The following is a 27,443-nucleotide window of genomic DNA, read 5'->3' as shown; positions in this document are numbered from 1 at the left end:
ATAATCATTTTCAGATTTCTGTGGCTTTAGCAAAACGCATTAAAAAAAAATTAACCCCTGCATCAACAACATGACTGTCGTTTGCCATTGTACCGTCGCGTGAATATGGTCAACATTCTCAGAAGCTGTTAAGGGATAAAACTACAGTTGAGAGATTAAATAACCCTTGTCTTTGGGGTACAGAACAGCTGAGGTGGCAACAGTGAGAATGGAGCAGTATTTAATTTGCCAATCATTGCCTTTTTGCCCTTGGCAGCTCTGACAGAAGATGCGTGAAGAGAGGCACTGAGCATTGTATTGACTGTTGAATTGTTTAAGCCAACAAGCAGTGTATTGGACTATTCAACATAAGAAGACCTTTGGACAAAAAATAATCTATGGAATTATGTAAACCCAATTCCATAAAATTCCAAATGTTCTACCTGTAGAACCTGTTCTACCTGTATACGCAGGTGTGTGAGAGAGAGGAAAATCAGTAGCTGATAAAGCATGGGAGAACAAAAGATGGGAGTGGAGAGGAAGTGGGATCAGGAGACAAGCAGAGTGAACATTCAAGTGGTGTGAAGTGAGAAGTGAAGAGAGGTGTGAAGTCAAAACCTGCAAATGAATAGAGAGGATTAGAAGAAACAAGTCTATCATTGAGAGAAGAGGGTAGGTGTGATCCTAGATTCAGGATGATTTTGGGTTCAGATGTCTTTTTGCAATAGGCAGTGGCGGATTAAGGTGATCAGAGCCCCCCTCCCCCCCATCTCATTACCAGAAAAAAAGCGAGACAAAATATTGTAATAATTCAGAGTTCAGACGCGTTCAGAGTAGGAGCTGCTACCACTGATTCAAACGGAATGTAACATGGCACACGCAGGGAACATACACGTACACAGGGAGCCCAAATACACCTCTATTAGACCATTATCAGCACAGCACATAACGTATGCAACCATAGCCTTTCTATGGCTCTCAGACACTTCGTGTTTTTCCAGTCACTATAGCCTACGGTCAGTCTGGACTGATAATCATTGTCCCCAAATAATTTACATGCAAAACAAAACACTGCAGGGGAATACAGTAGCCATTCTCTTGACACACACTTGCCATTTCCGAGTTTTCTTTTGAAGAGGGTTTTAGAGAAATACCACTTTTGTTGTTAATGTTGTCTTTCCAATGCTGCAACCTCCGCATCTTGGTTTTGACACGATTTCGGGACCAATTTAGCCCAGTATACTGGGTCCAAGCTAAAGAAAGTGGGAGCTGCTGTGGCGGACACTGTTAGCTCCACGGCAGCAGGTGCAACAGCCAAGGCAACGGCTCAGACATTGCTCATTGGTCTTATTGAGATAGAGGCAGAGCCATCTGAAACGCCACCGACTCATGTCCCTTGATTCCGTTGTGGGAGCTGGCTCATCCTCATGATGGGCGTTGATATAGACTGCACCCAGGCTTGAGTTAGCTGCACCTTACTTTTCAACCACAGTTGTTGTAGAACTGGCTGCAACATTAGCCGTAAACCCAAGATCGGGGTCCAGCTCAGCACATTTGAAATCAATCTGTTATATTTTCTATCAGCGATATGAGATGATGAGGTAGTCAGAAAAAAGAGTACCAGTGGAGGGACCATCCTGCAAGATGAGGAAGTTGTCATTAATGGTCCTGGGCATAGAAAAGGTGTTAAGGTGGTAGGGAAGCACCAATGGAATGTGATGTGAGGCCAGGAGTTCCTAATTGAGTTGATGATCACAGGGTTGTTGTTGTCTTGGGAAAGTGCCCTGTCAATAATCCTCTGTTAATAAAAAAAGTGCATTTTGAGGGCTTGGTTTTGGAAATCTATGTCGTCACTGCAAAGTCATTGAAGCCTGAGGAACTGTGAAAAAGGGAGATAATTTTTAGTATGTGTGGGGTGAAATGAGCTGTAGAGGACATGACTGTGTAAATCTGTGGGTTTGTAATAGACAGAAGTAGAGAGTCATGGATGGTTAATGGATATGTTTATGTCTAGAAATGGAAGAGTAGTTGAAGATATGTTAACTGTATAATGGATGGTGAAGTGATGCAAGAAATGCTCTAGGTGGTCGTTAGAGCACGTGACGGTACTGATGCAGTCATCAATGTACTGTATTGCCTGTAGAGGTCAGGGACAAAGCCAATCTAGGAAGCAAAGAAGCATTCTTCTATTCAGCCGACAAACATATTAGCCCATTGTAACTCCACTAACTAAATATTTTCATATACTGTAAAATAGTGCTGTATAAAATAACATTTCTTATTGCTTTTTCATGTTTTTAAAAACAGAAATAATTATATTTACAGAAGGGACTTTTATGTCACATGTGAATTGTGTTTGTGTCCATTCACATTGTCAGTAAATCATATCAGTAACAGTGCCACTAATGTCGCAGGAAAGCAGCACAACTTAAAAATGTGAACCAGATGTTTTTAAACTTGTAGGTGAATTCTCGATTATTTGAAATAATCTGTTCAATGGTTTACTCTCATCTAACTGGAAGTAAAAAATATAGAAAAAAGTAATATTTTAATAATCTTTTTTTCTTGATCTATGCTTTATGTATCTTTATGTATATTTTTGCACTTATGGTTTAGAGTAACAAATTGTTAACAATTGCCATTAAATATAATTCATTAGGAATTATTTGGATATCCTGTCTTAAGTTTTTCTCAGTTGTAATTCTGGTCTTAATACAAAATTCAATATGCACAAGAATGAGAATCAAAAGACATCAAAACACAAAATTCCAACAATATTAAATTATCATATACAGTATAAGTTAGAAAATATTATTAGTATTTCATGACTAATAATAACTCAGATTTAAATTGCCATAGAGCTACAGTAGCTAGTCACAATGGCAACAGCTACGGTATTATTGTTCACTTTCTCAATCTTAGCAATTCTTTAAAGTATACATACTGTAGATTATTAATATTTATATAGCACAGAATGATAGATACAATCTTGTCTTATTTTGCCTTATTAACTGACAGATGGAGGTTCTATTTCATTTATAGAGTTTCTGGACCTTTTCCAGTGGGTGAGATAGCATAACTAATGTGTATTTGATGTTTAGCAGAAATATGCTAAAAAAGCGCTTTATACAAATAAAGTTAATTTATAACTTAAGGTCTAACAACCAATTATTCATTCTATATAATCTTTAAATTTATCTTTAAAATATATGTGATTGAGGTGTAGTGTGCTCTCACGAGGCACCAGTTCTGTAGGGGTTTGGGCATTTACTGGGACAATTATTAATTGTAGCAGTAAATCACAAAATTGATTCTTTTAATGGCCTTAGAATCCAACCATGCGATATAACTCAAACAACGCACACACACAGGTACTAATACACGAGGATACATTTATTAATACATAGAATGTGCATATAAACCTAACAGATCTTATCGTGAGGGTTATCAGAATACAAAAGGTATATATTCAGTCAGTTACGAAGAGTTACACATATCAAGAGGACATACGTTCGGTATATCATTCATTTAGACCGTTTCGTAATTGAACTTGGTTACAACTTCTACATTAGATACTCAAAACAAGCACATAACTCTTAGGAATTAAATTGATATCAACTGGTTGGGATAACAATTGAATTCTCGAGCTGTAATGCAGTGAAGTTGAATACTCATCCAATCTCTGGGGATTCTGATCTCCTGCGAGCACAAAGAAGCAGTTCCAGGCTTGTTGCTGTCCAATCCGCGGTCTCTGGCTCCGTGCCAGGCTGTGCTGTGCGGCTTGCAACGGGGCGCTGCTGATGCTCTCTGAAGACCGGCTAGTTAGTGTTGGCTTCAACTAGCGAAGTTTGTGCACAGGAGAATAGTGACTGTGGGTCCCAGCAGGTCAGGAAGAAGACCGGTTCATTCCTGATGAAGCGCTAGTTCTGAATAGTGATTCAGCTGTCCACAGTTCCGACCTGTTCACGAGGCTTGCTGCTGATTCTAACCTCGGGTGGATCTTTTGGTTACTCTCTGGCAACCTCCGCTCTCGACTCTTAGAACAAAGGAAAGTTCTGGCACTCTGACACACTGGCCGTTACGTGGTTGTCCGGGCTGAGTCTCAGGATGGTCAGGAGGCGCGCTGCGAGAATGTCCTGCCCTTGGGAGCCTTTCTGCTCCTGGGCCGTCCTGGCCTGGAATTGTCTCGCACCCCTGGAATTCTCCTTTGAATAGTTCTTTCGAATTCTCTTTGTTGCCTGTTTTTACCTGGAGGAACTTCAGCTTGTTCATTGGCTGAAAGTTTCATGGGCATCAGAGACCCACGTGGGTTACTCGGCCCTACCAGTCCCTGATTGGTTGATCAAGGTGAGATATGAGTCACTTACTCCTGACACTTAGGAATGCAGTCCAGATGTCCATCTGGCACTCCCTAGACAGATAGGCGCCAATGGATGACCATTGATCATGATAGCCAGGCTTAGCTAAGTGCATCCCCATTTGGGAGCTGTCCCTTATCAAAAGAAAACATTTTTAAATCAGCCTGCATGAATAGCTTCTCTGTGGTGCAGCCATGAAGAGAGAGATGGGGCCTCATTTAGGAAAGCGCAGCAACACTTAATTCTGTCTTATTAATAAGCCTCGCCGCTACAGAGGTAACGTGTCAATTATCTGAGATACTGTAACATCAGAATGGAATCAATGCCACTCAAAGAAAGGACACCATGTAACTGATGTGTTACAATACATTTTTCTGTCATCTTTCAGTTCATCTTCTTTGTTTGATAATGTTTTCGAAGTCAGACATCAATTGTTAGCACCTCAACCTTTGTGTTTATTGAACTTTACATGAGACCCCTTCCAATCTGATATTCCAAATTCTCCTTACTTAGTGTTATGTTTTTTTAGGTTAACTCTACAAATCTTAATGAAAAGGGTGCTGAACAGTAGCATCTTGTTTGTTTTCTATCAAATCTTTTAATTAATACTCTGAAATGTATGGTGATTATAAGAAACAAAGAACTGTTTTACTGCATATCACAAGTATTTGAATCGGTCTTTATTTTGGAGCACATAATCTGAGATACAAACAGATGTTCATAAATCAATCCTGATAAACAATTACCCTTTTCAGGAGACCAACCAAAACAAGACAAAGACATGTTAACTTACTACCTCCTGGGATATTGATTGCTTTGCAGCATCACTGCTCACTGCTCACCTAACTGAATTAGAAGCAATTTCATGTATCATGTAACGTAGCTAAAAATAGCAGCTATTAGATAAGATTCACTCCTAATGTGAGGGAGGAAAATCAATAACATACTTTAAAAATACAGACCTGCTTAGAAACAATTTTAATTTACTTGACCCTACTTAGGCTTCTGGCAGTAATTTATAGCAACATCTCTTCATTTGACAGTAATATTAAATTAGATTTCTGTTTTATATGTCAATAAGGAGCTACAAACCAAATACTTAATCAGGTTTTCACTAGTATTAGAAAAACTGTAATTGTCATTAATTGTGCCTTATTTTTTTCAAATAAATTTTAATCAGTCAAAAAGACAAAGAATGATCTAATGAAGTTATTTAATTTTTTTTTGTAAAGAGGGGTGATTTAGACCAATTAACCATATACTGTATGGGAGTACACAATACTTTAAATGTTTGAATTGACAGTTGTCATTACTTTTTGTAGTAAGTTTTGTATTCTGGTTTTCATTCAAACAGATAACCTAACAACCTCTGACTATTTGTGGAATGATGAAACAATCAATTTAGCCACTGTATTAAGTGGTACAGTATATCAGTACATTTGATCTGGGAAAAGGAGACATTCATCTTTACATTCTTTGTTTCTTTAGTGATGGTTATGACTTCCTATACAACCAATCTTCATAAACAGTGTCTACAAGACGTGATTTTCTGTTAAAAAGAAATAGTAACATTTATTTAATTTACCTTTTTAGAAAACATGGGAAAAATATAAGGACCAATTAATAAATCCGGGTGGCACTTCTCTACACAGCAGGTTGTGGGAGTATATAACAAAATATCCGGCAATGTTATTGAAGCTGAAATCCCGTTTTTTTTTTAAATTGCTGGGTGGAGCAAATGGCCTTCACTTGTCTGTAATTGTTCTCATGTTCTTGTCTTGCAAATAGGTGACTGACATGATGCTTCAAGATGAGCTCTACCCAGACTGGGGAAAAACTGCCAGAAGATTTTGGAAACAAGGAAATCACCGAATTGTCCTGTTCTGGTAGGTTATACTCATCCTTCACAATTTCATTCTTTCATGTGTTTGAAATTCCATCTCTTATGGATGTGTTGATAGTGCCTTAGAATTATAACATTTTTTGTATTTTGAAAACTCCAAACACTTCTTAAGTCTTTCAGTTTAATGTGCTGCTACTTCCATTTTCTTATCTATATGGTTTTCTTCTTGAAAACTGATTCAGTAATACGCAGTCTTTAATGTACTTAGATTTACATTTGGTGCCTCATACTGTATGTTTCGAATGGCAATGAGTTTATAATTATAATAAATGTATTTCATCCATCCATTATTCTAACGGCTTAACCCAGTTCAGGGCCGAGGGGGAAATGGAGCCTTTCCTGGCAAGCAATGGGTGCAAGGCAGGGTACACACTGGTAGGGGCGCAAGTCCATTGCAAGGGAAGACACACACTCACACTCACACAAAGTCCAATTTTTTCACACACTCACACTATGGCCATTTTCCCAGAAGCCAAATAACCTATTAGTACGTTTTTTCGAATGTGGAAGAAAATTGGAGTACCCAGAGGAAACCCACATGAACATGGGGAGAACATACTGTACTGTATAAACAACCTGCAGATAGCACCCAAGGTCCAGAAAGGAACCCTTGCCACGCTACAAAGTAAATTAACTTATTTAATGATTATTATAAAAAATCCTGAGTCAATTAGCATCATTCATGTATATGTCTGTTTGTGGTTTTTAATAATAATAATTGCTTACACTTATATAGCACTTTTCTGGACACTCCACTCAAAGCAAACGCTTTACAGGTAATGGGGACTCCCCTCCACCACCAACAATGTGCACCATCCACCTGGATGATGCGACGGCAGCCATAGTGCGCCAGAACGCTCACCACACATCAGCAATCAGTGGGGAGGAGAGCAGAGTAATGAAGCCAATTCATAGATGGGGATTATTAGAAGGCCATGATTGGTAAGGGCCAATGGGAAATTTGGCCAGGACGCCGGGGTTACACCTCTACTCTTTTCGAGAAAGCTTCAGTGGGTTGCCAGTTGTGAGTTGCAGGGTGATATGATTTGTGGTAGATGGATCTTAAGTGAAGCAAGGTATACAGATGCAGCCACTCAGAATGTGGTCTGACACTCTGTGGCACAGTGCGGTGTACTTCGGCTGTATGATTCACTAGGCAAAAATTACTGATAGGTGCTATCTGTGGTGCATTAGATGTTAGTGAAGCAATTGCTTCATTTGATCTGTTTCCCTACTGTACCTCTCTAAATCCAATTACTATGGAATACTAATATGGAATTATGTCAATTTTGGTTGCTGAAAAGAAAAATAACAGAAGTACAGTATAATGTAATGAGCATCACATACAATATAAATTCATGGATATAAATATATTATATATACTTTATCGTTAACTACCACTACCAGCTTATAAAAAGTACATAATAGTATTCCATCTTCTACATAATATATTTAGAGATATAAATATGAAATATTTCTATAGCTGGTAGTGGCAGCGCATTCCACTTTCCTCGTAAACATCTGAATTGAATTCTTTAACTTGTTCACTTGTGGTTATTTTGGAAACATTTTGACATGTTTGTTTTAACTACATTTTGCTGTTGTTATTGTTGTAATGGAAAATTAAACGTTCATAGTTTGTAATGTAGCTACTTTCTATAGTACACCGTGTGATTAAAGGTGGTCCAACTCCATTATTATTATGAGATGGTATGGCCTTTTTTAAAATGGAATATAGATCCTTCACATTAAAAAAAAAAACTTCAATTACCATTATCACCAGCACCATTATCCTGATTATTAGTAGTACTGTATATTCTATAGATCTGTTGTTCCTTAAGTAAAATGTGATCAAAGCAAACTGAGCTCCACTGAAAATTACTTTTAGACCATGTGAGCCAAATACTGGGAGCTTGCCATAAAGTTTTGCTGCCTGTGCTGCAGATATATACATGCATCCCTGCTGCTCTACAGTAAATAAAGCTAATTAATCTCAGCAGGAGAACCCAAGTAAATCTTTTGCATCATAAAGCCATCAGGCTTATTTCTAAAATAATTAAACTTTAATATTAATCTCCATTACCAATAAAATATGGTTCCAAAATTCCTTTTCCAGAGTTTTGACAGTGAGGTACTTTTATTTAGGCATTTTCCTCATGAGGTGTGGAGTATGTTTTAAAATATTTGTGTGGTGCCAATTCGTATTTTTTAAAATATTATTGGTATATATTTGAAGTAACACAAGGAGTGTGGAATATCTTTAGACTTTAGATCATCCTCAAAGTAAGTTATTTACATACAGTACTTTATCAAAAATGGTTGTACCTCTGAAACAAATGTTACATACTGTAAGCAATGTACTACAGTAATTACAGTAGTTACTCTATCACTGAACCAGTAAACAATTTCCATTAACAATATACAAATGTATGCCTAGTATTATGTAGCTTAAAAAGTCATTCTGATTAATTTATCCCACTTCCTTTCAGTAAAGTTGGAAGACAAAATGGAAATAAGAAGGAGTGTTTTTGAGTGGGTGATTCACATAGTAGTACTGATAAATTCTGAGTCACATTGTCAATTTAACACATTCTTCCTTACCAAGAACATGTTGTTTTACTCCTCTTCTACTAGGTTATTAATAAATGCACAAACATAATGCTGTAAATGACAGTTCAGTGTCTACTTAAGCTTTTCAAATGGTTTTTAGTAGAATTCAAAGTTAAATAATTGATGTTAAGATATACTGATAGTTTTCTTATTACGACCATTAAATCACAATGACTTATAACTATTACAAGAAGTAAAAAAAACAAACAAAAATGAGAATAGTTTTCTTAAACACAAGTTAAATATTAATGAATCATGTGTCATGTCATAATCAATCATTCATCAGCTATTTTTGAATCCCAAAAAACAAACAAAAAAATAGAACTATACTGTAGTAATGAAACCAATGACATTGCAGTTCAAAATATAGAAACACAGCTTTATTACTTCATTGAATGTAATCACATGCAATGGTATAATAACAATAATTTTCAGTATTTTTTTAAAGCTATAACAGGTACAGAGCATAGGCATGCAGAATAAAGCATAATGTGCTAGTTAAATTAATCTTTGAGAATGTATTTCTATGACTGTCAGCCTATCCTTATCTGTCATCATACACATACCCATAGGCAAAAAAAAACGTCCTTAGGAAATGTGTAAAACCAATTAATGTGATAAATTCTCCATTACACTTTCTGATCTGAGAAGCTAAGGGAGATAATGTGATGTACCTGCTTTGCTACTTGAGTATGAGGAAAAGCAACTTCTTTTTTCTTTTTTCATAGATCTATTCTGCTCAGTCCTGAAGCTTGCCTTCTAATTTACTTTTGTTGTCTAACCTTCAAGAGTTTAGCTTTATTTTTAGATATGATTTAATATGAAGCCAGGTTGTATGCTGGTTTGCTCTGTTGCCTCACAGTTCCAGATACTTGGACATCTGTCTCCATGGAGAGCTTCATTCCTTCCCCACAACAGATAATTATGTAGTGCATCTTTTGAAGGCTTAACATTTTCATTTTGATTTTTATTAACTGAAGAGTAGTGATCCTAATACAGTTTCCGAAAAAAAAGAAAATTCTATGAAGTCTAATCTTTCAGTACGGTTAGAAAAGGGATAAATGCCACTTATTATTGTTTATTTTATGATTAAATTACTGCAAAACATACAGTAATCCTAAATTAAAAATTCGATTCATACATCATTTAGATAATCATTTAGATAACGTCAAACTACAATATGTTTCTGGAAGTTACATTAATAATTTAATATAGAGAATCCACATAGTGAAGGTACCTGTAAGACCATGTGCTCTCTTTATCTAATCTTTATATATCTATATCTCTATATACAGTATTTCTGGATAAAATATTACAGTAAAATAAGTTTGTTTATGTATGGCCAAATATTGTCTCACGTTACTAGTGCACACATTTGAAACATGAGATAAAAAAAGCTGGAGTGTGTGTTTTAATCATTGTCAATCCTGTAATCTCCACTATCCTTTCATTTATCTTGGGTCTTTTCTTTGGTCCAGTTAAATTTAGGGATTGAAATAAAACATTTTTCTAAAAAAGAATCTCAAAACGAATGCATTCTTTATAACTTGTGAAAATCTTTTTCTAAAATGCCATCACCTTACCTGTATTTCTTCCATCATTCAGCTTTCAGATAATGTTACAAAACCTGATTGTGGTAAAAAAGTTAGTTGTTAAATTACTGTATAATGTACGCAAAACACTATGAGAATAATCCCCCTGAAAACATGTACTCTAATAAAATGTATCAGGCAAGGAACTAAAAATAACTACATACTGTTGATAGAGCATGTTATGTCTTTAAGAATGCTAAGATCATTCTGAGACAAAAGCAGTGATCTTTCCTTGACTAGTATTGATACTGTACTATGCAAGTCTGTTTTGTATACCAAGTCATTAACAGCATTGCTCTACTTGAAATCAAGGACCTGCTGCTGAGAAATCACATTAGAGGAAATTTCCGCTCTTAAAAGCAAAGCAATTTTGTCCCCAATTAAAGTAAAATATGTAGTTGAATGTGTAGGCTACATTTTAGGTAGCAGGCCTGCTTTTGATGGCGGTACATTCAGAGATCAGAGAGACCAAGAGGTCTTCACAGTGGGCAGCATAACAGACCTTTCTTTTTCTTACTGAATAATCCCTATGGGTGGCATTGATGGAGTCATTAACATTTTTAAAAATGATTAATTTCTACAAATATGTTTTAATCCAATCCCTTAAAATTCCTTTATTTATCTTTTGTAACCTTTTTTCTTGGAGTTAAAACTATGATCCTGGATTTTGATTAAGCATTCCAATATGGTTAGGAAAAAATATCTCCTATATTGAGACTAGTAAAGAAAATATGAAATTCTATGAAATCTTTGTATTCGGACCGATGTAATGACACTGACAGCATAGTTGCAGGATTACTGTTCCAACTAAGACTAAAATTTGTGCCATGTTTTTTTTCCTAAAGAACATTTGTTTTCTTTAAGCGTTATCATAAGCATTGAAACAGAAGAAAACATAAAGAGTGTAACATAAAATAGATATTCTATCCAAAATACTTTTTGATTTAACAGTGGCTCTGCTTTCTTTAAAATATTATACTGTGTATCCTTATAATATGGATATTCTTTTTATTTGGTATTTAACCATTAATTAAAGACAACAGGAAAAATGAGAGTGATGCTGTCTTTTGTGATAGAAACCTGTGGTAGTTTCTGCTATTTACTGTATGATGTGTATGATGTTTGAAAACTGTGCCATATTAAATTATTAATATTAATTAATAATATATAAATTAATATGGCACATATCAGCCACATAGTATGGCTAAAGGAATGTGCTGTAAAAAAACAGTATTGACTAGAACTCTTCACAAATGAGGTCACATATGTGTCACAATCCTGTGTTTGATTTACCTCTCTATTCCTCATGTGATCTAGACTCTTAGAGTTTTTTCATCATGCAGCATTATGTTTTTATGCAGTCTCTTCAAACATATTAAGTAGCATAAACAAAATAAAACCAAAAGTTGCCTTTACATGAAAGTATGAATATTTTGAACAAGGTCTGTTAAGTATTTTTGGGTTTAAATATTTCACCTTAACCTTCGTTCAGTGGATATGCATTGTGTTTAAATTCACAAAAAAACAGATTTGAGTGTGTTCCATTCTGAAAACACATAAGCTTTTCTATTGACATGGCAATTTATTAAGCTTGGAGAGAATACTTGTGTTAAGGACATGCAGCTTGTTTTAATCAGCACACAACCTCAGTTATTGTTTAGGTCACTGAGTAGAAAGACATTTATGGATTCAATCATTTCAGGTTATGTAGAGCACACAGAGTAAGCACACTAATGGAACGGAAATAATGTCTGGAATGTTTCCAAAACAGTATACAGTCTCAACAGAGCAGTTAAATATGTATGAAGAAATGTTAGCAGTGAAGTTCAAGCCCATCAACTTAAAGCTCATATTTTCATTTTAATTTATTTTTTGCCATTTGGTATGCTGAGGCCTGGTGGCCTAAAATATTACAGGGGTGTCTGGGGCTCTTATTTTGAATGCTGACTGACACTTATCCTGTGACAGCTACTATGGTGATTCTTCATCTTAAGGATATAAGGCATAATACATTGTGGGCAAAGCAAAGTTAGGTTTACAGGTAAGAAGCTCAATCTTGATCTATATCCCTAGGCAGACAGATCGTTGCTGGTAATCTACAGCATGAATTCAAACAGGCAATGAAGAGGCTTGGAGGCTAGAGGATCACAAAATCTTGTAAACAATTCCAGGCACATAAAGTTAGATCAAAGCCTCATTAAAATATCTTCCCTCATTACTTTTATCTTCTTTTTTTTACTGTAAAAGTTTTTTTCATTTAACCATATTTTGTATTATGTCAGCTATTTTGCCTTGTGCTCAAGTGCTGACTAAGACTTCTGCTTATGTTTCATGTGCCTCATTAGATTAAATCTCTCTTAAACTGAATTGTGCAAATAAAATAGACTGCATAAAAATAATCAGATTATGATAGCACATCGAGAATTAAGCGAAATGTGCCAAATGCAGCAACAAAAATCTCAGTATCTACTATCTCCTTGTAGGTAGAAAATTACAGTATATTACAAGATCCCTTCTGACAGTTTAAAATGTTGAATGTTAAGCCTGATTGAAAGTGAAAACACAACTTAACAAAAGCCCATTTATCAAAAGAAACATTCCTATCGACATATTGGAGTAACACCTTGGGTGAACTCATCAGCATTGAAACCTTGACAGATTAATTCTTCTCGCCTCATTACATCATCCATTGGAGATACTGAATCCTGACCACCTCAGTGCTAAAACCCAGTTATGCACTGAAATTTTAAATGAAGCCACCACCCTTTAAAAGTGTCAAGGTTACAAGTGTACAAGGTTTGGTTCATCTCATGGTTCCACTTTTGTACTTAAGATAAATGTGCATCTCACTAAGTGAGCTATCCAAAAGGTTAGGAAACCAAAACTCTGGAAGAGTTTGCATTCAGAATGATTCCAGGTGCCAGAACTTTATAAGGACTCCTAGGCCTGAGGTGCCTAAAATGTTCCACAAAGTAATGTTAATGTATAAGCACTTTCCCTAATCTGTCTGGCTTAAATGGACAGTGATTTTCACATCACTGTCCACTTAAGTTACAGTAACTAATTTGTGTTGCCTCCCAAGTTTAATTTGACTAAATATGTGTTCTCCCTTTCTGTCTCTTGCCACACATATGTTTTCCAAAAGAATAGACCCCTCTCTTCACCGTGGCTGTATGGCACAAGTTTCTGAATTATGTGGTCAACTGAGTAATTTACACACCATTCAGGAAGCTGTTGCATCACAAACAACCTCAGTCAACATGGTCTTGGTCCTAAAGAAGAGCCATGTACTGGAGTGTATACACATTCCTGGACTCTGCATGGACTTTCAGAAGATGAAGGCTTCCTTGTCTCACAATAAATCACTCACCTCCCTTGTCTCTTGCCTCTGCCAATCCTGATTGAAAAATACTGCAAATGTAATGCTTTTATATTACATTTACTTTGACAGTAAATGTAATACTGTACTTATATAGTAAAATGCAATGTCACGTTAGTGCATTTTTTTATTTAGAACATTAAAGTGATCAGTTTTGGGATTTTGTATGAGCATTTCCAGTATCATTTTGATTAATTGATCATTTATGACTGATCATGTGATAAAAAATCAGTTAAGTAACTGATCTGCATGAGAACTAAATTAACTAATTAATGATAGAGATGGTTGAGCACAGGTGATTTATCTTTCATGTCAAGGAAACAATACTTTAGCATGTTGGTGCAACACCTCAGGTGGATTCATCAGTAGTAGAGCCATGTCTTTTTTAGAGATGAATCAGGGTTTTGTCTAAAGCACCCTGACGGATGTCAGCAAATGTTGCACAGTTGTGCAGAATGATACACTAACTGATATGTACAACAGACCAATCAATGTAGAGGTCTAAAAGTGATGGCATCTAGTCATCTTGTTGCTGCTCCTACAGATCATCTAGATACTGTATAACAGGATTCCTGTAGAGAAAAACATTTATACATGCTGCCTGTGTAACAAGGTTTTCTTGCAAGATAATAATTTAACTTGTGGATGCCCTATTCTCCATAACAGAGCCCCATTTGTGGGTTACATTGGGACAATGTGTGCCATCTAGGGCTCAAAGACCATTGAAAAGAATTGTGCAGACTATACAAAAGGTATAGGACAGAATCCGACAAGACAGCAGCTAAAATCTAGTGCAAAGCATGCTTCACAAAGTACAGCTTGCATTGCTTTGATGGTGGCCACACTTGACATTAACATGTGATTTTCACTGTAGGCCCCCTGTTGATCAACCCTGTTGATGAAATGTGATAATCACCATAATACATTTACAAATGAAATATATATTCATTAAAATGTCAATCCAGTTACAAAGGTTTTGTCATTTTATTAATAGAAATTTTGTGGATTTTTTGCAATTATACAGTAAGTGAAATGTTTCTCTTGAAGTATCCTGAATCACATTGTCCATAACTCAACATACTGTAAACATTGTCCTCACAGACTGCTTAATACTGCTGATACTTGGTTGCTACAGCGAGAAGCACAAGAAGAAAGATAAGCCACAACCTCATTTAGACTTTATCTTTTGTCTGAGTTTTGCTAAAATAAACTAAAAGCTCAGCCAAATATTCAACTTTGCTATCATTATGAATGGCACACCAGAGTCGTGTACTGTACCCTGACATTGCCACTTGGGATAATGTCCTCTTCGAAAGATGAATTGCCCCCACCAAGCCTATCACTTTGGATTGAAGGCAGAATTTTTTTTTCCTTCTCATCCAGCCTATTAACTGTAAATAGCCTCGCCAAACTGCTTTACTTGATTCATTACTACTGTAGGTAGATTCTTACTGGTCTTGCGTTGATTTCAGAGGTCACCTCCCCACCCTCAGAGCCAGTGAAGGCATATCTACTTCTCTCTCCTCCTCTAAATCATATTTAACCAACCCCAACCCAAAATCAATATTCTCTTAATTCTATTTATTGTAAATGCTTTTTGGTCAATCCACAGTACATACAGTACAGTATAAAAGGGAATCTCCCAACCAAATTTTCCTGCTATTAGTACAATCTACACTCACATGGCCAATTTCTTTGTACCTCACACAAACACATTTATCGCAAACCCCAGATAAATGTCCCAAAATGTCACATTTCATTTAAAGTTTTGATTAACCCTTATAAAGACCTGTAACAGACTAGTCCAATGGAGGCAGCCTACTACTATGTAAAATTCAATCAGTGCAACAGTGATCTTTATTCTATTCACCAAAAATAAAAACAAAATAAATAACTTCTTGTTTCTACAGTATGTGGCTTGTCTGCCTATCTCAGTCTTTCTTTTTTCAGCAGCTGTCAGCATCTCAAGCTGCTTCAACAAGGCTGCTTGATATGGCTTGTTCATCTCTCTCTCTTTCAGCTGTCAGCTGCTCAGGCTGCTTCTGTTAGGGCAGCTTGGCTCTCCAGCAAACCTGTGGTATGAAACATGCTCCTCCTTCAGCTTCTACCTTGAGAAGCTGGGTTTTATAGGGACAGTCACAGCTGTTGCCAATCACAGACAAATTATCAGCAACTACAGTACAGTAGCTGACACACTGTCACAAAGAACAAATACATATACTTCTTTAATACAATCAAAGAAAGAATATGGTCTAAAACTTCATAGCCTTAAAGGTCAGAATACAGTTTATAGGGGTCCTATATTAACAGTGCCATAGCTCATCTTTATCCATAACTTCTTTAAGAGGTCAGCAACAAATTCGTAAATCATCTTTTTCTTCTTTACCTTGAGCCAAATGCTTCTTCACACATTCAAACACCATAATTTTCCTCTGCAATTTCCCTCACGGGATTAATAAAGTATCTATCTATAAAGTATTTATCTAACCTCACATTACAATCAGTGCCTGGTGGCAAAGAAAACAATAATATAACATCACCTATTTTAATCTCTATTTCTTTTTCCATCACTTGTCTTGAAAAATCAAGTCTTCATAACAAGAATGACATAAACACAAAAATGCATAATGTGGTACTCACACTCTACAGATGAAGATACACAGCCATTTCCACGTTAATTAGCAAATTTCATAGTGATTTCAAATCTTTGTATTACTGTACTGTACATCGAAAACCATCAGGGTTTGATTGAAAAGCACAAGAGGACAATAACAGTATTTTTTTCAGAATACAGTCACCATAGTTTAGTAAGGGAAATATTATGCACCCACATTATGATTTCATCCTTTTTGTTTTGAAACTACTGGCTGAAATCACTGTGATATGTAACAACTAAAGCATAATTTCTGAGCTTTGAACTTTGTTGTGCAGGTTTTGTTGTAGAAAAGGTTGAGAAACATTTTGTGAACTGCCTTATAAAATCAGTTTTCTTCTCATTCAGGACTGTGCTGATTTCTTTGACATCTGTAGTGGTTCTAGTCATCAGCACGGACTGGATCAGTTGGGACAACTTGAATCGGGGATTTCTGCCAAGTGATGAAGTCTCCAGAGCTTTTCTGGCATCTTTCATCCTGGTGTTTGACCTCCTGATTGTAATGCAGGTATGTTTCCCCAGGGGCCAATTAAAATGTTTTTGCTGTTCTCTTTGCAAAATAAATATACAATTCCAGCATCTAAAATACACATTTTTACACTGTTGGTGTTGAGATTTGAATTTATGTATTTAATATATACAGTACTTAGTATCAAAAGAAACATCACCTCAATGATCTTAAACTACATCATCAACTGTACCCAATCAATTCTCACTAATAAGGTAATTTAATTCTACAAAGACACTTGAGTGTTTCATGATTAGTCGTGAATGATCAATTATTCAAATTATGTCAAAAACATTAATGCAATAGTCAAATTCCATATACTTTGTTTTTTAAAAATATGCTTAGAAGAATGCCTTTCTTTTGATACTCAGTATAAGAAAAATTGTTGTTTTCTTTTCAGGATATACATTTTTCAAAATAAGAACACACATCCTTCCTATAAACAATAACACAACAGAAGGAGCTATACTTGTTCAGTGTGACCACCATTTGTGGCCATGATGATTTGTTTACATCTTCAAATGGAAAATATTGTACCCACTTGTATGTAAAACCATTGCCCACAGTCATATTAAAAAGTGGTAACTCATAGCCGACTTACTGCAATATGAATAATTACATAAACTATAATGTATAAAAATCTTCAACGGAATCACTGGTGTTTCCTTTTTCTGGAGTTATATAAATTCTAAACTTGTGGTTAATACCTAACTTTTCAATTTTGATAGAGCTTTTTACTTTAAAACTTAGTGTCTTTGTTGCCTGGTATTGCATAGTTTGTGTCTATTTTCCCCTTACACATTCACTCTTGATGTAATACTCAGTTTTAATGTCAAACTCATGCTACTTCCACTTAAAAACATTGTTAATCATCTTACCACTTGAGACCTTGCAGACTTTCACACTCATGTATGTACAGTATGGCAGTATATGAAAGACACATACCTCTATTTGTGTTTTTCTTTATAGTTTCATGTCCTTGCTTTCGCACTTAATGCACTACAAAAAATGTACATGCTTGTCATCTCATTGTGGACTACTTGTACATGTGTGGAGATGGGGAAGTAATTAGTATTGCCAGGTTTTTTAAACAGAACATGTACTGTAAATAATTATATAATATAATACAATAAATATATAATAAAATACTAAAATATACTGTAATGTAATATAATAAAATATAATAATTGCTAACATTTGGCTAGTAAAATAAGTCAGCTGTTCTTGGATTTTCACAAACAGAACCTTTAATTTTCCACAATGCCCGATACCTTTCCTGTTAATACCCTTGTAGAAATAATAGGCTGAGAATATTCTTGACACTAAAACAGATCTGTCCTCATTTCTGTTCTTGCCTTTTTGACAAGCATCTTTTCTACTGAATGAGACTTTAATTTTCTGATATGCTGACCTAAAGTTAAAAATAAAAGATCTTCTCCAAAAGTCTTCATTGACCCAAGGTAGTTCTATTTCAGGCAATAATAGTCTAAAAACAGAGTGATTTTAAATTAATGAAGATGAACATAAGATTTTTTTTCTACTTATTTTCATACAGCCACACAAAAATCAGCAGATAATATTTTAATTGTTTTTTGGGTGTACTGGGAAGAATGAATTACAGGAATAAGGCTAAAATACGTCAATCATAGTTGTGGGTGAGGATGTCTATATCTTGCATACCTTGCAGAATCTGGCCCCAGGGTGTATGTGACAAATGCATCACTGATGAGTGGCTTTGCAAAAATTGAAAATGAAATTGTATCTATCAGATATAAATCATACAGAACTACAGTATAACATCTCAATATATTGGATTCTGCTCTCTATCCATGTACCACAGGTTGATAGCATTTTGTATGTACAGGATTGTTAATTTGAACAATTATGTCTCTACATTTATGTTTAATTCTATAATTGATGAGTGATATACTGTATACTGTAGCTCTGGATTTATAAAAAACAACAAATGGACACACTATTGATCCTGAAACAAATTTAGTGCAGCAATAAATCTTTTTGAATTGTAATGAGATATAACAGCATGTACTGCACACAGTTCTTACTACTGTTAAACTCTACTACTGTCACGGATGTCGGAAGGACAAGCCGTGGTATGACAAGGAGAGTAGTAAAGACCCTATGCGTAGCGAAAAAGGGGCAACACAGGGGTAAGCCCAGGCTCAGGGGGTCAGACAAAGTCCGAAAGAAACCTATGCCCTCAGGCCATGGACAGGAGCGACCTGGTGCTAGGCAGGTCTCAGGACATCCGTACCCTCAATGCTGAGTGAGGAGCAGAGCAGACACAGGAAATAAATAGGCTACACAACAAGACACACTGGAAACAAATTAATAATCACAGGGGACTAGGAACAGGATGGAAGTAGAGCGCCCTCTAGGTGTACTGGGCGTGACAATTACGATTTAATGATATATACGACTCTCAGTTTGAAACGTAATTTGGTAATATCACTACTACTTGTAGTCTGATTAACCTGCATGTTTTTCTTAATAGATTAGCAGACTTGCATATTTATACAGTAGTTACTATTTTCTTTCCATATGAATCGAAATAGGAATACTCAAAATATGAGTATAGGTATGTCCAGATAAATGCATAAAACGATTAAGTTTTATAATTACAATATAATGGTACACACCTAACAAAGATGAAATAGCATGGTAGCACAGTGATTAGCACTGTTGCCTCACAGAGCTCAGGCCCTGCATTTGATTCCAGACCTGGGATACTATCTGTGTGAATTTTGTATGATTTCCCTGTGTTGGGGTGGGTTTCCTCTGGTTTCTCCCACAGTCCAAAAGACATACAGGTATGGTGCTTCTTCTTTTGCTCAGAAGAGTTAGCATCTGGGAAAATTGAGTGTTTGCCTTGTGATAGACTGGTGTCTCATTCAGGGTGTAATCTGTTTGTGTCCGCTGTTTGTCAGAATAGGCCCCACTCCCCTGTGACCCTATATTGGATAAAGCAGGTAGAAAATGTTTTATGTATATAAAAAGTTAAAAAGTCAAACAATTATAAAACATTCACCTTTGATCATCTTAGAAGCATTGTCGACTTGGCAATTACTACCTTAATATGATACCCAGGGTGTGGGTGTGATGTGATCACCATTTGTAAAATGCATCCCTGCCATTAGGTGATTTTATAAACACTATGTGCTATAAAATATTTCCACAATGCCACACTGCAGATTTCAAATAGTAAAGACACCCTCTATATTAAAAAAAAAGAAATTTCTATACTATAAGGCTTAACCTTCACTCTAAATATATTTTTTGATACTTAAATTCTTGTTACTATAGTTTAGTATATCAATTTGTTCAACAAATGTTTGGACTTGTCTGTTGAAAATCTCATGATCTTGGGATTTGGTGAAAAAAGATCAATTTGTAGTTTCTTTATAGATGTGAAGAGGTCTTCAGACCTTTGAAAATAATTTTTATCTGTTAAAAAATCTCTCTTTCAAGAATGGTGAATGGGTTACTGTTGCCAATATTCAGTGCCAAGTGGCCAGTATATTCAATTTAAAAAGTCTTTCAGATACATAAATTTACACAAGGGATTGTAGTTTACTTGGAAGAAAATAACTACTTCCTTCATTACAATACCCCATAATGTATTTAAACTGTGTTGTTATGTTTTGTGTGTTTATACATACTAAAAGTGCTTTTAATACATGATTTGCTCTTAATATTTACCCAAGTGACAGGCATAGGACAGATTTGTATAATCTAAATTATACTGTACATAAATTATTTACATTATGAATTGGCATTTTAACATACTTTTTAAATGTAATTCATTAATTTAAAAAAAATTACTGTGGAATATGAAGTAATATAATTTTGCTCAATAACGTCTTTTAACAGGCAGACTATTAAAATACAAAAGACTGGTTTAAAGCCTTATTGGCGTTTGTCTCATCACCAGGGATAATCTGTTTTTACTATGAAATAGCTGTAAAATTTAATATTCTTCCCTTGTTCAAAACTTTCTCAGGCATCTCAAGTACTTGTTATTTAAAAGATGTGCACGGTGCTCGTTTTGGCTGTTTTTTGGGTTGTTGGGTTTTTGTTATGTGTAACCTAAAAAGGCATCCAATAAAGCTGTTGGACTTTACTTTGTGGCCATTGTGAGTTTTTGTATGTGCAGACTGATGGGACAGCACAGGTTGAGGGTAGGATCTATCACAGCTATCAATATGTCACACAATCTGACAGTGTCCTCCTTTACTTTTAAGGACATCTTCCAAGTGTATAGTTGAATTAATACAGAGTATGAAGGATAAAAATAAAACTTTTATTCATGTACTACCATTTAACACTTAGTATTGTGTGGGTTTGCCTGAAATTTTCTTTCAGGTGTTCCCACGGTTAAAATCACATGGTCTCAGATACAGTAGGTGGGGTGGTCAGGCCAGTGATCTGCCTCGGATATTAGGGAGCTTGTGACAAAACAACTGTCAAAAATGTTACAAAGAATATTATTTACTGCATCATGAACGTAAAGCCCTCAAAGGTTATTTTCAGGATTCACACTGAAAATATTGAAATATTAATCGGAAAAGAATGATGGAGGTCCACCTTCACTAAATATGTAACTCAAGCTCTTTACTTGTTTTTTTCTGAGTTGGTTTAATTAGTCCAATTTCACACCTTTTTAGTTATTCAGTTGCTAGAGATTTAATGTCTGTGGTTGTGCACCCCTGCTATAGAATATTCTAGAAATATACAGTATTTACAATAACCTTGTAATATTATTTGTGGGACTTATTCTCAATTACAGTAACTATCACACTTTTGTCTTGAAAACAATGAAATATAGCTATAACTTCATTTCAGTGCAAAGGAGACATATTGAAACCTATTATTCAAACCTATTAAAAGATTTATATAATGGGTGTATTGTCTTTTGAATTGGTACCCTTTTATCAAACCTGTGGAGTTAACAAATAACTAATGTATTGCAAAAGATGTATTTAATATTTGTACCATACTAAAGTTTTTATTTATTATTAGGATTGGGAATTTCCTCATTTCATGGGTGATTTAGATATGAATCTGCCTGGAATGTCTACTACTCAAGTAAAGTTAAAGCTGCCTGTCTGCAAAAGTATATTCAAGGAAGAGTATCACATACACATCACAGGTATGTTGAAATACAAAATCAATTTTAAATATCGCAATCTTTGTATCGTCCAACAAACCGGAAATATAGAAACATATTCAGAGATGAGACAGAATTATTTCTAATTTAAAATAATTTATAAAAGTATCCAACTTATTGCTTACTCACTACCTCATCAAAATAGAATTATTTCATTTTATAAAAATTATATAAAACACCTGATTATAAAAATGACAAAGAATACTAAATGGTGAGTTATCATTAAAATCATCATATGTTTAAATGAAGTGTGTGTGTCTGCCCTTTGATGGACTGGTGTCCTGTACAGTCTTGCCCTGCCTTGTGCCTGTTGCTTGCTGGGAGAGGCTCTGGTTTCCCTGTAACCCTGAATTGGAAGAAACAGTTAGAAAATGGATGGATGGCAGAATGTTTTAAAATAAAAGAATGTGAAATCTGCTACTAATTTTTAATTCTATTTCCAAAACATACTGGAAAAAACATTGAACAAAGGCCAAACCATTGAACATGTGATAAGTATCATTTCTAATATGGCCATATAGTGCGGAAATCAGTTTCCAATAAAGGATTGGCTGGTGGAATTTTGAAAGCTTTGGCTTTGGCTTAGAAGCTTATTGAGGGCAATCCTCATAAATGTAAACCAATTTAAATACATTAGGCTTCTTGCCATGAGGTTTACTCAGTGCTTGCACGCTTGGTGTTCTGCGTTTATGGTTTATAAATCATAATGGTTTTTAATCACTCTAATCCTCCCTCTTGCATACTACTGTATATGGGGGCGACACAGCAGCACAGTGGCACTGTGGTTGAAATTTCTGCCTTGCAGTGCTGGAGCTCATGGCTTTAACTCCAGACCTGAAGTGCTGTCTGCATGAAGTCTTTATGTTCTCCCAGTGTTCACTTGAGTTTACTCTGGGTGCTCTGGTTTCTTCCCGCAATCAAAAGACTTACTGGTAGGTAAATTAGCTTCTGAGAAAATTGGCCCTAAATGTGATTGTGTGCATGTCTGTGTGTCTGCCATGTGATGGACTGGCATCCTGTCCAGGGTGTACTCTGTCTTGCGCCTGTTGCTCACTGGGATTGACTAAGGCTCCCCCATAAACCTGAATTTGAAGAAAAGGAAATGGATGTTCTGAGGGGCATTAACATCACAACAAATGTTTTATTTTTTATTTCAATACTTGTTTGTTGCCCTTATTGCCTCTCAATATATTAAAATACAATACGGAATTAAAAGCCTGTATGGAACAACTAAAATGATTCAAATGTATTAAATTCTCATATTTCTAAATTCAAGTCTCAAAGTAAAATGTTTAAAAATACATAATTCTGGCACTGAAATATAAACATAAGGATCATCATTAGAAATGCAAGAACAGTGTTGTTGTAGAGGATATATCTATGCAACATTATGATTTTTCTAAAATAGTTATTTTTTTAGTTTTACATTATTTAGTAAATGAATGTGTCTTGCTAAAGACGCTAATTTAGACAAATAATACTAAATAAAATACAGTGTATAATGATATTTAAGCAGGCTGCATTATTAAATAATGCAAAGTACAAACATAAATGAGAAAACTAATAATTTTTATCAAATTATTAGGGACTTGTGACTAATTTGAAACTGTATTTTTTTTTTGTCAGGTAAATGGTTTAACTATGGAATAATTTGTCTGGTGCTGATTTTGGATTTAAACATGTGGAAAAATCAAATTTTTTACAAGCCATATGAATACGGGCAATATGTTGGCCCAGGAGAGAAGATCTACACAGTTGAGGACCCTGACACCTTGAGTGAGTTTAACAAGAGTACTCTGACGTGGGAGTGGAGATCTACTCACACTGATCCCACATACAATGAGACTTACAGTCGTGGAGACATGTTTTTGCACAGCAGGTACGTGGGAGCCAGTCTGGATGTTAAGTGTCTTGCTTTTATTCCCAGCCTGGCTGCGTTTTTTCTCTTGGGATTTTTCATCTGGCTTTTTGGACGATTTCAGGACACTGAGCAGGGCCCAAAAAACAAAGACAAGACTTATGAAAGGATAAAAAAGAAATCCCCATCAGAGTACAGCAAGGACATGGGTGTTACTCCAGAAGAGCCCCATGTTTCAATGAATGAAGCTTTGAAAAGCAACACTCCAATGTTGCTCTCTGTAGATGCCCCTAATGTTCAATCTAATGGTTCTGCCTCCTATTCATCAGCTGAAACTCAGGAGATTCATCCTAACATTGTTATCGACAGTTTGGCACCAACAGAGTCAGCAGTCTCCATTGATGTACATAAACCTTCACCTTGAGCCAGGAAGGACAAACAGCTTTGAATTAAAATTCAAACTCAGAGCCTGCTATATCACAATCAATCTCTTATTATTTACCTTTGTTTCCTTCACATTTCCTTTTTTGTCAGACATACAGTATGTCCATTCAGAAGAACCAAACCTTGATTCTGGATTTGATTAAAAAAAAAACTATTACATCTATTACTTTAAATAGATTCCTGTCATTTTTGGCACAAAACAGAAAATTTAACCCTAATGTAAAACAATTTAACTTGAGGGACTGCTCAGTTCTGATATTGTTATCCTACATGTGCACTAAGTTTTGTCTTTGTATTGTTGGTGCTTAACGTTAATTTAGTTTATCAGGAGATGATTTCTGATCATGAAACTACAATATACTGTATAGTGATGCCTCTGTGGAAATAATTATTTTTTAAGGAACAGGAGAAGAAAGGAAACACGACATTTTGGCTGTGAAGCCTTTTTTGAGTGTGAGATAATTATTTTTATTGTAGGAATATTTACATTGTTTTAAGCCACTTTAAATCAGGATTTTACAATGTGTGGTGCCTTGGTTAATTATTCGTGTAAAATGCATTGGTCCGGATATTGGTATTTTAAGCAGTCATTTCAAATAAAGAAGGTACCCAGTTTTTATGATTTAATCAACAAATGCCTCTACATTGCTAAAGTTGTTTCCATAAATCTTGACTGATAATTGAGCTGTGTAAAACTGAGGTTGTATTCCTTCCCAGTAGAAAATGTGTTAGTGCAGACACCTGAACTGCTTTGGAATTCAAGTATGCTGATTACGTAGAAGTGCTGTATTATTCCATTTTTATGAATCGGACCACAATGGAGCAGAAGGCAATGACAAAAGAACACAGGGCACTAAGTGTGAAGATGGAGCTTTATGCTTCAGTAGTAATGGCTAAATGCTATTCCTATAATTAAATATAAAGATGAACATGATTAAAACCCTTCTTTTTCACCTGTGCAATTAAAGGTTAAGGCATTCCTAAATGAAGGCCATTAATTGAATTAAAAAGAATTATAGAAATTCATGTCAGACTTCAACTACAAGCAAATATTGTTCTTTACAGTTCTGTATATGAGTGACTGTATCACTTGCAGAACTTTACTGGAAAAAAGTTACTGGATTTCATTACCAATACAATTAACACACTAAAAGAGTAATTAGCATCAAATGATAAAAAATAAACTAACATACACAACACTAAAGTAATATAGGCTTTATAGAAAGCACTGCCTTAGAAGACATGCATAAATGTTTAGAACATTAGGCCACCTATAAGACATACTGTAGAATGTTGAATGTCACTTCAATTTCATGAATGGTTTTCTAAGTTAAAAATGTGACAAGTTCTGTGATGTAGTGAGGGTTCCCTTGAACTGTTTTACTGTGTATCACAACACAAATTAAATTATTTCCTACTGCATTTTTAATCAATAATAAAAAGCATGCTAAATTGGACAGAAGATACTGATTTCACAAATTCAAATATCATATAATTTAATATGATAGAATCAATGTAATACAAATTATATAGAATATAGATTATAGAATATAATATAATTTTTTAGAAAGTTCTTACAAAGCACAATTTACATCTATAAAGTGCATTCTGTGATAAGTGAAAATTAAGCTATAGAATTGATTTTCAATCAGTTCATTTTGCATCCAGAATGAATATGAAAATCCAGAACACTTTCCATTTAGATATCGAAATTATATATTTTTTAGGCAGATTACAGAAATAATTTAGCTGAACAGTGTGACAATTAAGACAGTATACTGCTGAGATTAAAGACTAAATGAGATTCAATTAAGTACAGTAACTTTAGATCTAAAGATACTACTGTATGTACTGTTCTGTACTGTACAGCATATGTTAAGATCAGCAATCAGAAATGCAGTCTCTGTTGCAGAATCACAGTGTGTTTCTCTTACTGTGTAGCATCATTGAATCAAATAATCAAGTAGGAAATTGTGAACAATTCCCTGGTAGTAATTATGAAGTGCTATTGATTACTGAGTTTATGCCTTTCAGTGATAATGGAATAAATTGTTTTGGGGGAAGTTACAAATGAGTGATGGAAAGAATAGACATTCCATGGAAAAGGAAGGATGCCATTAAAAACTGCTTTTGGATTTCATTGCATCCAAATGCCAGGGTACTTTATAGATCATTTATATAGATTCCCAGGGTCATGCCATGTCTATATACAGTATGCTTTACTGGCCTTGTACTGTATATCTGGGAGACGTCTGAGTTCCATAAAAAGTTTGACGTGAGATGAGCTCTCTTCATACAGTATGCTTCTCTGCAACTAACCTATGTGTTATTACACTATAGACATAATTACTGTTTAATATACATATTGCAATATTGTTGTAAATGCCCAGTGCCTTGAAAACGTATTCAGGCCCATACACAGTTTTCACACTCCATTGCTTTTAAAGCTTTAAAGCTCATTTAACTTTGAATTAGTAATTGATCACTTTTACACAACAAAAATAAAAAGAAAGAAGAAAATTGATCAAGTGGCTCACATGATTTAATAATAAATAATAATTAGGTACCATTGTGACACAGGTGACACAGTCAGGTAGTGAATTTCAATCAAGGATTCAACCATGAAGTCCAAGTAGCTTTCAAAACAGTGTGTAGAGATAAAGTTGAAGAAAAACACACTTCAGGAGGAAAGTATAAAAAATTAAAGCCACTGAATATCCCGTACAGTATAGTGAAGCTGATTTTTAAGAAGTGGAACGTGTATCATATCACCCAAACACTGTACAGAAAATTGGGCTGCTTACTGAGTAGCCAGACAAGGAGGACACTGGTTAGGGATGCAGCTGTGATGCCAACAGTGACTTTGAAAGAGCTGCAGAGTTCAATGACTGAGATTGGAGAAAATGTTAAGGAGATATCAGTATGATAGTCAATCTACAAAGTTGACCTGTTGAGGGTCGGAAATTGAAGATAT

At 35.2% G+C, this 27,443-nt stretch overlaps 1 protein-coding gene across 1 annotated transcript in view; it reads left to right on the top strand.

Annotated features, from left to right (window-relative positions):
• Positions 1 to 26,977, top strand: part of tmem117 (transmembrane protein 117) — a 118,629-nt gene extending 91,652 nt beyond the window's left edge. The window contains exons 5-8 of the mRNA XM_088922913.1: positions 6,126 to 6,223; positions 16,823 to 16,982; positions 22,020 to 22,149; positions 23,794 to 26,977. Coding sequence (XP_088779039.1) covers positions 6,126 to 6,223; positions 16,823 to 16,982; positions 22,020 to 22,149; positions 23,794 to 24,449 — 1,044 coding nt within the window. The 3' untranslated portion in view covers positions 24,450 to 26,977. The remainder of the gene's footprint in view (positions 1 to 6,125; positions 6,224 to 16,822; positions 16,983 to 22,019; positions 22,150 to 23,793) is intronic.
• Positions 26,978 to 27,443: the final 466 nt, after the last annotated feature.

The sequence above is a fragment of the Atractosteus spatula genome, chromosome 8 (assembly GCF_055471065.1).
Source record: "Atractosteus spatula isolate fAtrSpa1 chromosome 8, fAtrSpa1.hap1, whole genome shotgun sequence".
Taxonomy (NCBI): Eukaryota; Metazoa; Chordata; class Actinopteri; order Semionotiformes; family Lepisosteidae; genus Atractosteus; species Atractosteus spatula.
The sequence above is the reverse complement of the archived record's forward strand: the minus strand, read 5'-3'. Positions and strand labels throughout refer to the sequence as shown.